Genomic DNA, 14557 nt, shown 5'->3' with positions numbered 1-14557 from the left:
TCCCACCCACCTCTCTCTGGCAATCACCCATTTGTTCTCTGTATTTAAGTCTATTCTTTTGTCTCTTTTTGTTTGTTCATTGGTTTTGTTTCTTAAATTCTGCATATGAATGAAATCATATAATATTTGTCTTTCTCTGATTTGATTTACTTAGGATTGTATCCTCTAGGTCCATCCATGTCATCACAAATGGCAAGATTTCATTCTTTTTATGGCTGAGTAATATTCCATTGTGTAGTGTGTGTGTGTGTGTGTGTGTGTGTGTGTGTGTGTGTGTATGTATACATATATGTGTGTGTATATGTATGTGTGTGTATATATTACATCTTCTTTATCCATTCACCTATTAAAAAATTTTTTTTGTTAATGCTTATTTATTTTTGAGGGAGAGACAGAGCATGAGAGGGGGAAGGGCAGAGAAAGAGGGAGACACAGAATCTGAAGCAGGCTCCTGGCTCTGAGCTGTCAGCACAGAGCGTGATGTGGGGCCAAACCCACAGACCACGAGATCATGACCTCAGCAGGAGTCAGATGGTTAATTGACTGAGCCACCCAGGCACCCCCCATTCATCTAAGATGGACACTTGGGTTGCTTCTATATTTTAGCTATTATTATTATTATTAGCTATTATTGTTAGCATTATTGCTGCAATAAACACAGGGCTGCATATATCTTTCTGAATTACTGTTTTCATTTTCTTTCAGTAAATACCCAGTAATGTGGAATTACTAGGATCATGTGGTGATTCTATTTTTAATTTTTTGAGGAACCTCCACACTGTTTTCCCCAGAAGTTGCACCAGTTTACATTCCCACCAACAGTGCAAGAGGGCTCCTTTGCTCCACATACTCACCAACACTTGTTGTTTCTTGTCTTCTCAATACTAGCCTTTCAGACAGGTGTAAGGTAACATCTCACTATGGTCTTGATTTACATTTCCCTGATGATTAGTGACTTGGAACATCTTTTCATGTGTCTGTTGGCCATCTGAATATCTTTTTTTGAGAAATGTCTATTGTTTCTCTGCCTATTTTAAAATTGGATTATTTGCATTGTGTAAGTTCTTCATATTTTGGATATTAACCCCTTACCCACTATATAATTTGCAAATATCTTCTCCCATTCAGTAGGGTGCCTTTTTGTTTTGTTGATGGTTTCCTTTGATGTGCAAAAGCATTTTATTTTGTTGCGGTCCTAGTAGTTTAATTTTGCTTTTTTCCCCTTGCTAGAAGAGACGTATCTAAAAAAATGTTTCTATAGCTGAAAACTATAGTTGTTTCTTAAAAAATAATATTGTACCAATTTCCAACTGCACTGGCATTAATTCAATATTGGGCAGTTGAACTGGACATTTTGCCTTTTAAGTTTCTACTAATCAAAAATGGCTGGTAGTGATGTTGTATACCTGCCCATATAGACAGAACCCCTATTCAAGTCCCTTATGATACTGTTTATCCAAATTTAGGATAGTTCAGAGTTGTAGAGTAGCAACTAGGTTAAGGGTTTCATTTCAAACTCTTAGGAACAGAATAACAATTCTAATTAAGGTATTTAGATAACTTGCTTAGTTACTAAACTGATGTAGATTTCTGAGTTTAGATCTTAACTTTTAGTTAATTGTTTGGTTTTCACAATAAATTGGGGTTTATGTTTCCCTTTGGGATGCCCTTATTAACACCATAGTTTTAACTCCTCAATTTACAAGATTTGAAATACGTTAATTACTTTTTCCCCAATAGCTTTACTGAGGTATAACTGACACACAATAAACTGCATATATTTAAAGTGTATATTTTGATAAGTTCTGAAATAATGTATATAACTGCGAAACCATTACCACAGTTAAGATAGTAAAAAGTATCTATTAAAATTTCCGGGGCGCCTGGGTGGCTCAGTCGGTTGAGCGTCCGACTTCGGCTCAGGTCATGATCTCATGGCTCGTGAGTTCGAGCCCCGCGTCAGGCTCTGTGCTGGCAGCTCAGAGCCTGGAGCCTGCTTCAAATTCTATGTCTCCCTCTCTCTCTGCTCCTCCCCTGCTCATGCTCTGTCTCTCTCTCCTTCAAAAATAAATAAAAACATTAAAAAAAAAAATTTCCTCGTGACCCTTTACCATCCCTTCTTTCTACCTTTCCCCCAGCCCATGAAGACACTGATCTATTTCCTTTGCTATAGATTAAAATGTATGGTAGACAGAGTTTTAAGATGACCCCTAATGATCCTTCTGCTTATATAATCCCCACTCCTTTGAGTGTGAGGAGAATGTGTAAATATGATGATGCATCATTTCCATGACTACGTCTCATTATGTGGCAAAAGGGATTTGACAAATATAAGTGAGTTTAGTAATCAGTTGACCTTAAGGCAAAGAGATTATTTGGATAAAGCTAACCCAGCCAAATGAGATCTCTAAGAGCAGAGGTATTTTTGGCAACTTGTTAGGCAGCAATAGAAAACTAGTACAGATTTCGGAACATGGAAGTGGGGTGCTGCTACAATTCCTAAAACGTGGGAGTGGCTTTAGAATTTGCCAGTGGGTGGAGGTTGGAAGACTGTTAGTAGAAATACAGATGTTAAAGTCATAGCTGGTGTGGTCTCAGAAGGAAGTAAGCAAAGCATTACTGGAATCTGGAGGAATGAGAATTTTTGTTATCTTCATGGAAGATATCTTAGCAGAATTGTGTCCTGCAGTTATGTGGCAGACTTGTAAGCAATGAACTTGGATATACAGTTAAGGAGATCTGTAAGCAAAGTGTTGAAGATGGGGCCTGGCTCCTTCTTGCTGCTTATAGTAATATGCAAGAGGAGATAAATACATTGAGAATTGTTAAAGAAAAATGAACTAGCATCTGACAGTAACTAAAAAATCTCTGCCACCCCAATAGCAAAAGATGCTAAAATTAAGAGATTCACTGCTGGGAAGGCATGATCTAGAAAAAAGACTGAGGGTATGACTCTACAACCCTTTGCTGAAACCCAGGAAAGTTATCCAAAGATCAGAATATTTGCAAGAGTTTAAGAGTGTTCTTTTGGATCTTTTAACTCAAACCAGAGGTCCTCTAAGAAGTTTCAGGGCATTGTCCTTTAGTCATCTTAGCAAATGCCAAAGGTACAGAAGGGATTATGTGGAAAGGTCTGTGGATATGACATTTGTATGACTGAGTGAAATTCATGGAAGGCTTCCTGAAAAATTTGTATCAGTGGAGACACTGACAGCTTAGATTAAAAGGAACAGAGAGAGTATGAAATGAAAAGAGGCTGCTTTGGGAAGGTGTTTAGCTATGAATTTAACTTCTTTAATAGATGTAGAGTTATTTATCTATTTCTTCTTGGGTGAGCTCTGGTGGTTTCAAGGAATCTATCCATTTCTATAAATTGTTGGATTTATTGGCATAAAGTTGTTCTCAGTATTCCCTTTTTGTCTTTTGATGTCTATAGAATCTGTAGTATTTTCATCTCTCTCATTCCTTATATTGATAATTATGTCTTCTCTCATATTTCTCTGATTAGTCTGATTAGAGTCTGATAAATCTTATTAAGCTTCTTAAAAATCCAGCTCTTGGTTTCACTGATTTTCCTCTATTATTATTATTATTATTATTATTATTATATTTTTATTTTGCTGATTGTAGTTCTGATTTTTTATTTCCTTTTACTTAATTTGAATTTAATTTTTTTTAGTTACTTAAGGCAGAAGCCATAGTCATTGTTTGAGACCTTTTTCTTTTCTTCTTTTTTTAAATGTTAATTTATTTGAGAGAGAGAGAGAGAGAGAGAGAGAGAGAGAGAGAGAGCGCGCGCTAGAGAGAGCACATGAGTGAGAGCAGGGGAGGGACAGAGAGAGAGAGGGAGAATCCCAAGCAGGTTGTACATTCAGCACAGAGCTGGACAGGGGGCTCAATCCTACAACCGTGAGATCATGCCCTGAGCTGAAATAAAGAGTCAGATGTTTAACCAACTGAGCTACCCAGGCACCCTGAGACCTTTTTCTATCCTAACACAGGAATTTAGTGCTATAAATTTCCCCCTAAGAAGTGCTTCAGTGATATCCTGAAAATTTTGATCAATTGTTCTGTTTTCATTTTTATTTAATTCAATATATTTTGAATTTCTCTTTGGTTTCCTCTTTTACTGATTGGTTATTTAGAAGTATGTAATTTGGTTTCCAAATATTCAGATTTTCCAGAGATCTGTTATTGACTTCTTTTTCTTTCTTTTGTTACTGACTTCTAATTTAATTCTTTTTGGGTCAGTAACCATACTTTGCATGGCTCAAATCCTTTTAAATTTATTGAGACTTTTTGGGCGGGCCTAGAATACGGTCTATCTTGGTAAATATTCCACCTGCATTTGAAAAGAATGTTTATTCTGCTATAGTTGGATGAAGTGTTCAATGGATGTCAATTAGATCAAGCTGGTTGATATTTCTCTTTAAATCTTATCAGCAATGATTTTTCTGCACTAGTTCTATCAGTTATTGAGATCATGTTAATTCAAGTCAAAGGACAAGGAAGAGAGGTTTAGTTCACTAATCTCCACTGGTGTCTCTGTGTGAGAGAAGGTATTGAGTTGCTCCCAGGAGTGACTCAGGACTCCTTAAAATTTGGTTAAGCCCTTTCAGCTACCCATATAAACATGCTGTCTAAATAAAAACAAAGTGCTTGTTATGAAGACACAACTTCATGGCAAATCCTTTTTCCATTCCCTTCATTCTCTTTCAACATTATTGTTTTCCCTGTAATAGTTCTATATATAAATCCTGAACTCACCACTGTTAGGTAGTGGTATATTAGTGCTTTTATGTGGTTCACATCCTTTGGTATTATAACATAAAGAAAAGATTGGAATATTCCTAAAAGTTCTGAAGAAATATACGAATAGACATAGATTGTCAAGTTTTTGAACACACAGACTAGATAAATGGTTTAGGGATACCTGCATTATGGTATACATATGGGGTTCAATAGAATGGTGAGTTCAGGGTAGCAAAACTTTCTGCTAAAAATAGTATCTGGTTTTCTATTTTGTCCTTCACAGCTAACACAAATAACTGAGAGATAACTGAGAGCTGAATATATTGTCTGTATGCACTTTTGCATATCCAGGTATCTTACAATAATTTTTGGTATTTTGAATATCTAGTTTTAAAATTTAGTTTGAATACTAAACTGATCCATTCTTAAACCTCACGTAAGTATTTCTTTAGGTCAGAGAGATTGCATGACAGTTACTATTTATATATGCTAAAGACCCCTCAGGCAATGTCAGGCTGTTGCATGTGGACAGTTTCTTGAATTATAGCACAGAAACTTTAATACCTACCTCAGGAATGATAGGAGTCTTAAATAGGTAGTCATATTTACTAAAGAAACCTAGAGTTTTCTTAGATTGCCAACCTTAGTAAGACAAGAAATGCCAGGGTGACAGAGTTTAAGTGGCTCTTTTCAGATATGTTACACTGATTCTCTATATTTAAGATGCAAAACAGCCTTCCAGGAGCTATTTAATTAAGTGAAAGTAAGTCTGGTCCCTTTGGAACCGAATGGTTCAGTAAGCAAATACATATCAGTATGTGAAGGAAGTGGGGGAAGTTATTATGTGCTTCATAGACACGGTGACACTTTATAACCCCATATCAGGGATCCTAAGCAGTGATTGGCTGAGAAAATTATCAAACTGAGTTTAAATTTCAGCAGGTACAAAATTGTCACGCAAAAGTCCAAGACAGTGAGCCACTTTCAGTCTTCAAAGAGAAAGATAAGAAATCCTGGATTTTCAAAGTCCCTTTGAAGGCTTTTAAGGTAAGATGAAACATCCTCTTTACTCAGAACCAACAGATTCCTGTAGAAATTTGAATTTCAGAGAAGAAGCAGACTTGACTTTAAGAAGTGAATAATCCTTATGATTAGATTTTTCCCCTTCTCTTTTGATTTGACAAATCAAGACAATGTATTAAAAGATAGCAGAAAATTATGTGGTAGGGATGCTAATTCCATCTAGAAAAGTATTGCATCACTGAAAAACAGGAATTTTTTTTACAGCCACTGTGTTAAAAGTATCAGTTGCTGATAGTCAGAAAAGGTATATAGAAAATGAAGCAAATATTTTAAATCTAAAATATTAACAACAGAATGAGTGATTAGAATACTTTATGCACACTTCACGAAAGCTCCATTACTGTTATTTTTATCTAGATAAGCCATCTTTAAGAATCTTGAATCTAAACACATTTTTTTTAGTCTCACCAATGCAATATAAGATGTGATGAGATTTAATAAAAAAGGAAAGAAACTATCTCTTCCTCTCAAATAGTAACAATAGTGACATTTAAACACTGATTCTGTTGGGAAATAAACGTTGATTTAGGAATTTTATTCAACACTTTATGGTACATTTACTTCAAAGTCTGGCTAATCCACTCAGTGATAAGCCCCATGAGGGTAGGGCTCATATCTATTTCCAGGGCTGAGTATCTGGCCCACATTAGGTCTTCAAATGTTGAATGAATGAATGAATGAATGAATGAATGAATCCCAGTTTACATTTAATTTTTTGGTCCCTAAAAAAATCAACTTTCTTGCCAATTGACATTAGGGTTTTCAAAGCTAGATTAGAATACTTCTACTTAGGATATCTGGAGATTCCAACCTCTATCACATACTTTTTCTGTTTCACAGTATCATAATAGGTTTGGAAAATGAAAGAGGTTTCAAGCTGACAAAACTAGGGGCATTTCTATAGCAGTCTTTTGAGCTATTTACTCACCTGTGGATACAGTGGCAAGCATCATGGTGCACTGTGCAATTGTTCTGACATGGACCTGAAAGAGACCCAAAGTAGTCAGGTTGCTGGACTGCAGTTTAGAAATGGGATGCGCATAACCCTGACCTTCACTACAGGTACCTTTCTAGGACACCATGGTTCCTCCAAATCACAGTGTATACCAGCCTTCTGCAGTCTATGTAATAATTAGGTTTGGTACTACAAAGTACAGTGTAACCCCTGCTTACTAAACAGCTGCCCTTTAACATCTATGCCCTAGAACTCTGTATTACACTTGTCCTGAGGTCACCTCAGCTTCATTTTTAATCCACAGTATTTTTAAAGGAGGTCTAGCTATTCTTGGCTTTCTACTGAACGGCTATAAGAGTAAGCCTTTTTTTCTCCCAGAAACCATGTCCTCTCTCCTGTGAGGAATTGCCAATAATTCTATGACGGTTGACATTCACTGAGGTTTTATTATGTTTCCACTATCAACATTAAATTCAATCAAAGCTATCTTATGACATGTATTACCATAATCTATAAACCCAGTGGGAGTTCATGAAATAGGAGTAAAACTTTTTCCCTTTCTATATAGCATCATTACATCAAAAAATATAATTTTCAGTAATAGCAATTTAAATTTTTGATTCACATGTACTACACAATGTCTATTCCAATCTATCTATTAATTATACCATTTCTGAATGTTAATTCTAACATGAATAAAGGATCTTGTTGTTAGAAGTTCCACATAATAACTGCTATCATTTATTAAGGGATTGCTAACTACCCAGAACGGTACTAGGCTGTGCTTATACCAGTAAGTATTTATTCACCAACAATTTTTAAAAACCATCTTTTTCTGTACTGAGTGTTGGAATACAGTGATCACCAAAACATTCTCCTAGACCTCAGGAGCTCTCAGTAGATCAGGGGAACATATATATAACCAGACTATGTTCAAATAGTACAATATGCTACCAGTGAAGTTTGCAGAAGCTACTAGGCGTAAAGAGGATAGAGACATCAAATGCCCTTTGACTTTGAGTCAGAGAATGCTTCTCAGAGAAGATTCTTCTGCTAAGGTAATTGGGATAATCCTAAAGCACAGGTATTATTATCCCAGATGGAGGAAATAAAGGTTTAATAAACCTATTTAAATTTCTCAAGCTCACACATCAAGTAGCAAAGGCAGAACTTGAACCCAGGTCCCTAAATCCAAACTCCATGTTCCTTCCACTAGCCAAGGCTCCTTGATGCTACAAAGTTCTTTCTTTTACAGTCTACTATTGCCACTTGTATGGATTTGGTGTGGGGATGATAAATAATTCATCCTTTAAGCATAATCTTAGATTTAGTTAATACTTAAATAAAACTATTCAGAAGAAATGTTATTACCATCAAGAACAGCAAGAAAAAGTTATGGTTATGCCCTTTGCAACTACACAGCTCTGTCCCTTCATTGGCATAGGCAGAAAAAAATCTAGTTAGCGACCTCAGTGCTAAGCCTGATGATGCTGCCTGTATGACTCTGTGAACATTCCAGATATGTTCTGGAACACTGAGTTGTCATAACCTTCTTCTTGCCCAGGAAAAAGTCAAATGCTTCTTGACCAAAATAATACCTTATTATTATTGGTTATCATCTTTTGCTTTATAAGTAATTTCATGCTGTTATTTTTTTTCTTTAAAAACAGGTTAATATTCCTAAAGAAAATGAAGATAATTATATATTTTTGCATTTGGTCAGCAGCATGGGCCATTCCAGTAAGTATGTGTTCCTCAGAAAACTCTCCTTACCTTCCTATCTCTTTTAACCTACCATCAAATAATATATATTTAAGATTTTACAGATAAGTTGTGTCTAAATATCTAGATTTGCATGAAAGACTTTAACAAGATATTTTTGGGGGTCTTCACAAATCCAAATATGCACTCCAATTCATGCTCCCATTACTCAAATTGAAACTCATGTCTTGTCAGATGGATTATTACTTTTAATTGTTTTTTTTAACGTTTATTTATTATTGAGAGACATGAGAGAGACAGAGCATAGGCACTGGAGGGGCAGAGAGGGGGAGACAGAATCAGAAGCAGGCTCCAGGGTCTGAGCAAGGTGTCAGCATAGAGCCTGACATGGGGCTCGAACTCACAAACCGTGAGATCATGACTTGAGCTGAAGTTGGACACTTAACCGACTGAGCCACCCAGGTACCCCGGATTATTACTTTTAAAATTCATTCAAATTAGGGGCACCTGGGTGGCTCAGTCAGCTGAGCATCCAGTTTCGGCTCAGGTCATGATCTCACCATTCTGAGTTCCGGCCCTGTGTCGGGCTCTGTGCTGACAGCTCAGAGCCTGGAGCCTGCTTCAGATTCTGTATCTCCCTCTCTCTCTGCCCCTCCCCCACTCAAGCTCTGTTTCTCTGTCTCTCAAAAATGAATAAATGTTAAAAAAATTAGAATAAAATTCATTCAGATTGTAATACCTTCAGTAGCATGTATAGTAAAATTGGAACAATAAAGAGAAGATTAGCATGGACCCTGTACAAGGATAACACACAAATTTGTAAAATTCATTCAGATTAATTTACATTCAATGCCCAAAAGTCATGGAGACTTTAGCCATCTTTGCTCATGCCCTATCAATTTCATTCTAATATCAATGAAGCCTGCATTATTTAGGAGATTTTCAAGAAATGAAAACAGGAAAAAATCTGATTTTTTTCAACATAGGAGAAAATGTTTCACTCATATACTTTTTTTAATGCTCCTTGGGGAAAATTTGGAATATACAGATAAACACCAAGAAGGAAAAAGTTAGGAAAATTAAACCATTTGTAATTGTATTAGCCAGCTGCTAAGGTTAACATTTTGGTATGTTTTCATAATATCAAGCACATTGGTATTTATGTAGTTGAGATTTTTCTCAACTATCAAATGTACTCCTGAAGGACACAGAAGTAGCATATTACTAGCTTTTGTTTCTGCCCTGGCTCTTGTCAGACCTGCTATTTTCTTGGAGGTTTTGGCCAGGATTATACTTAAGGTGGGTCTTGTGCTAGTGTGGGAGGCTTGTACAGAAACACCACAGGTCTATCTCCTCATTTTTATAAAAGACAATTCTCCTGAGATAAGTAGTCTGGTTAGTACTTCAATAAAATTGGTAATACCATTGTGAAAATTACCTGTATGCCCAGTTAAAATTCTACATAAACTATGAAACAAACCACTTTTGTTTTCTACCTGATTAGATCACACTTTGGCTTTTGTGTTCTATATTTTTTTCTTTATTTAGGGGAAAACGTGTGTCTGTGTGTGTGCACACATGCATGTGTGCATGCATGCATGGACACAAAATCAGAATGTTTTCAGTTTCCAATATTTTCATTTTGGTAGGTTCCTCAAATCAAGCCACTGGAGAGACATGCTGTTGACAAATCTGTGAATGTAAAACTTCTAGAGAAAGCAAAAGTGCCAATACAGGTATAAGATATAAAATGTGTTTCTAAGCTGTTCTTAAAATTCTATTAACTTCCAGAAAACTGATGCTCATCTTTTCAGTTCGTTGTGCTTCAAGATGATATCTACAACTTACTTGGAATTGTTTCTCTTCTCCAGGATGAGTTAAATGTCAATGACACCAACAAAGAAGGTAGTGTCCCCCATGAAAATGAAAGAGGAAGGCAACAGTATGCTGAAGATGGTTACAAAGGAGAAAAAAATGGCTCTGAGTGGGCAGAAGTAGGAGGGAAAAGTTCCTCTACACATTCCATGTTAGTAAATGAAGAGGGGAATATTGAAGATCAAAATGGGGTCACAGGAAAACCAGAAACATATGGTTATGATGGGATACATGGAAAAGAAGGTAGCACCACAGCAAATGGCATTGGGGGACAAGTAAGCATTCTCGACAATGCTGGAATTGTAAATGGGACCAATGTTAATAGAAAAACTGATAAGAATTCAAACAATGGAGATGTTGGAGATGCAAGTCAGAGTGAGGATGCCACTGTTGTCCAAGAAGATGGACATCAAATAGATGGAAGCAATAACAGTACAGCCCATGAGGATGAAATAAATAGGAATTCCTGTGGAAATGAAGGTAATACAAGTGAAATAACACCTCAGAGAGAAGGTGAGAGAAATGGGAATCAGGAAGGAGTAACACCAGGGGGAAGTGGAGCTGGCAATGGAGAAGATGCTGGTCTGGATAATTCTGAAGGGAGTCCTAGTGGGAATGGAGCAGAGGAGGATGAAGACAAAGGCTCTGGTGATGATGAAGGTGAAGAAACCGGGAATGGAAAAGAGAACACTGGTAACAGCAAGGGCCAAGAGGGTCAGCCTCATGGAAAAGAAGATAATGATAATAGCTTAGGTCAAAATTCAATTAGTAGTGAAGATGATGACCCTGAAGACAAAGAAGATCCCCATGGCATCGATGGAGACAACACTTCCAAGAGTGAGGAGGATTCTGATGGTATTCCCAAAAATAAAGATAGCCAAATAATAGAAGACATGCAAATACCCAATCACAGAGAAAACAAAGCTGTGGAAAAGAAAATCACTGATGAATCAGAGCCAAGTGCTATTGGGAAGAGCCAAGATAAGGTTAGTTTGTGAAACTGACTTCTTTCAATGGCAGTTTAAATTGTCCCTCTCCATTCACTGACGGTAACATAAAAATAAGTCGTAATAGGCGTTCATCTCTTTTTGCACCTAAGCTACGTGAATATTTAATGGGAAAGTTAGAGTTCTTACTAGACTTTGATACAGAACAATTTTTAAAAGCAGATACTTCTGAAAATTTGACTACAATTTTACAAGTCTAATACTAAATAACTGATTCACCATGTAACTGTTCACACAAGTTCCTACTGAGTAAAAATGCAAACGGGTTGTTTTATAATCTAAATACCAGAGTTCTCTCACGTGAATAAAGCACATTTTCACAAATAGAAGTTTATGAAGTATTGGAAGCTGAACTTCTGTTCCTCTGGTTACCTTCCCCAGTCTTCCTCAGACCAATGCAGTTTGGCAGCATAACACCAACTAACCAATCATTCTTTTCTCCATATTTCCACAGGGAATAGAAATTGAAGGTCCCAATAGTGGCAACAGAAACAATATTACCAAAGAAGCTGGGAAAGTTAGTGAAGCTAAAGAGGGTAAAAGACAACATGTAATGGTCATGGGCAAAGGAAACGTCAAGACACCAGGAGAGATTGACAACATACAAGGACCTGGTCAGAAATCAGAACCCGGAAATAAGGTTGCACACAGCAAAACAGGTAGTGAGAGTACTAGTGATGGATATGACAGTTATGAGTTTGATGATGAATCCATGCAAGGAGACGATCCCAACAGCAGTGATGAGTCTAATGATAATGATGATGTCAATTCTGAAGGTGACAATAACAGTGATAGCCGAGGAGATCCTGGTTATGACTCTGATGAATCAAAAGATAATGGCAATGACAGTGACTCAAACGGAGGAGATGATGATGACAGTGACAGCACATCAGATGCTAACGATAGTGACAGTAATGGCAACGGTAACAATGGGAGCAATGACAATGGCAAACCAGACAGCAGCAAAGATAAATCAGACAGTAGTGACAGCAGTGACAGTAGTGACAGCAGCGACAGCAGTGACAGTAGTGACAGCAGCAACAGCAGTGATAGTAGTGACAGTAGTGATAGTGACAGCAGTGATAGCAGCGACAGCAGTGATAGTGACAGCAGTGACAGTAGCGACAGCAGTGACAGCAGTGACAGTAGCGACAGCAGTGACAGCAAGTCAGACAGTAGTGATAGCAGTGACAGTAGTGACAGCAGCGACAGCAGCGATAGTAGTGACAGTAGTGACAGCAGTGACAGCAAGTCAGGCAGCAGTGATAGCAGTGACAGTAGTGACAGCAGTGACAGCAAGTCAGGCAGCAGTGACAGCAGTGACAGCAAGTCAGACAGCAGTGACAGCAGCGACAGCAGCGACAGCAGTGACAGTAGTGACAGTAGCGACAGCAAATCAGATAGCAGCGACAGCAGTGACAGTAGTGACAGCAGTGACAGCAAGTCAGACAGCAGCGACAGTAGTGACAGTAGTAATAGTAGTGACAGCAGTGACAGTAGCGACAGCAGTGACAGCAAATCAGACAGCAGTGACAGCAGTGATAGCAGTGACAGTAGCGACAGCAGTGACAGCAAATCAGACAGCAGTGACAGCAGTGACAGCAGTGACAGCAGTGACAGTAGTGACAGCAGTGACAGCAAATCAGACAGCAGTGACAGCAGTGACAGTAGCGACAGCAAATCAGACAGCAGTGACAGCAGTGATAGCAGTGACAGTAGCGACAGCAAATCAGACAGCAGCGACAGCAGTGACAGCAGTGACAGTAGCGACAGCAAATCAGATAGCAGCGACAGCAGTGACAGCAGTGACAGTAGTGACAGCAAATCAGACAGCAGTGACAGCAGTGACAGCAGTGACAGTAGCGACAGCAAATCAGATGGCAGTGACAGCAGTGACAGTGACAGCAGTGACAGCAAATCAGACAGCAGTGACAGCAGTGATAGCAGTGACAGTAGTGACAGCAGTGACAGCAAGTCAGACAGCAGTGACAGCAGTGACAGTAGCGACAGCAAATCAGATGGCAGTGACAGCAGTGACAGTAGCAACAGCAGTGACAGCAAATCAGACAGCAGTGACAGCAGTGACAGTAGTGACAGCAGTGATAGCAGTGACAGTAGTGACAGTAAATCAGATAGTAGTGACAGCAGTGACAGTGATAGTAAATCAGACAGTAGTGACAGCGGCAATAGCAAATCAGATAGTAGTGACAGCAGTGATAGTGACAGTAAATCGGACAGCAGTGACAGCAGCAATAGCAAATCAGATAGTGACAGCAGTGATAGTGACAGTAAATCAGATAGCAGTGACAGCAGCAACAGCAAATCAGATAGTGATAGCAGTGACAGCAGTGACAGCGACAGCAGTGACAGCAGTGACAGCAGTGACAGCAGTGACAGCAGTGACAGTGACAGCAGCGACAGCAGTGATAGTAGTGACAGTGACAACAGTGATAGCAGCGACAGCAGTGACAGTGACAGCAGCGACAGCAGTGATAGTGACAGTGACAACAGTGATAGCAGCGACAGCAGTGACAGTGACAGCAGTGACAGCGACAGCAACAGTGACAGCAGTGACAGCAACAGCAGTGATAGCAGTGACAGCAGTGATAGCAGTGACAGTGACAGCAGTGACAGTGCATCTGATAGTAGTGATGACAGTCACAGCAAGAGCAAGGCTGGTAATGGCAACAATGGAGGTGACAGTGATAGTGACAGTGAAGGCAGTGACAGTAATCACTCAACCAGTGATGATTAGAACAAAATAAAAACCCACAAGATTTTTTTTTGAAAAGTCTAGTGAGTAATTTACAGGAAATGAAGATTTCTAAGGAAGGAAAGAAAGGGGAGACATAAACAAAAGATGTAAACATTCACAGAAACAGTGAGAGAAATAGTCAAATTGTCAGATTTGGAACCAAGTTCCCACACCCTCAGGAGAGAATCTGAATGCATGATCTTTGGTACGTGCATGTTAAAACACATTCTGAAAAGATTCTGTTAAAAGTACATATCTAAACATAAAAGAACAATTAAAATATTCTTTAATACTTTACATAGAAACCTCAAGTAATCACGTACTACATGATAACTTTAATTTAAATGCCAAGTGCTTCAGGGAATGTAGCAAGTAAACACATCTTAAAAACAACCTGTGGCATTGCTT

General features: G+C 38.2%; 1 protein-coding gene, 1 long non-coding RNA gene and 1 other non-coding gene across 3 annotated transcripts in view; 2 read left to right on the top strand and 1 right to left on the bottom strand.

Moving 5' to 3' along the window:
- LOC122237710 overlaps nucleotides 1–6822 on the bottom strand; it is a 58145-nt gene extending 51323 nt beyond the window's left edge. Inside the window, exon 1 of the long non-coding RNA XR_006216321.1 lies at nucleotides 6764–6822. This is a non-coding gene — a long non-coding RNA (uncharacterized LOC122237710). The remainder of the gene's footprint in view (nucleotides 1–6763) is intronic.
- A 1657-nt stretch (nucleotides 6823–8479) lies between these two features.
- On the top strand, nucleotides 8480–14149 carry LOC102962002 (dentin sialophosphoprotein). The gene is made up of 4 exons (XM_007074815.2): nucleotides 8480–8530; nucleotides 10162–10248; nucleotides 10384–11373; nucleotides 11849–14149. Exons 1-4 carry the CDS (start codon nucleotides 8480–8482, stop codon nucleotides 14147–14149), a joined length of 3429 nt encoding a protein of 1142 aa, XP_007074877.2.
- On the top strand, nucleotides 9248–9351 carry LOC122238209. The gene has a single exon (XR_006217170.1). It is a non-coding gene; the product is annotated as a U6 spliceosomal RNA (small nuclear RNA).
- Nucleotides 14150–14557: the final 408 nt, after the last annotated feature.

Source organism: Panthera tigris, chromosome B1, assembly GCF_018350195.1.
Source record: "Panthera tigris isolate Pti1 chromosome B1, P.tigris_Pti1_mat1.1, whole genome shotgun sequence".
Taxonomy (NCBI): Eukaryota; Metazoa; Chordata; class Mammalia; order Carnivora; family Felidae; genus Panthera; species Panthera tigris.
This window is presented reverse-complemented; position numbering and strand designations above follow the sequence as displayed.

Excerpts from the sequence above, each read along its gene's own strand:
- LOC102962002 (XM_007074815.2), top strand. The coding sequence starts at position 8,480 with ATGAAGATAATTATATATTTTTGCATTTGGTCAGCAGCATGGGCCATT. Across the intron at positions 8,531-10,161 it reads CAGCAGCATGGGCCATTCCA|GTTCCTCAAATCAAGCCACT; the intron begins GTAAGTATGTGT and ends TCATTTTGGTAG. Across the intron at positions 11,374-11,848 it reads TTGGGAAGAGCCAAGATAAG|GGAATAGAAATTGAAGGTCC; the intron begins GTTAGTTTGTGA and ends ATATTTCCACAG.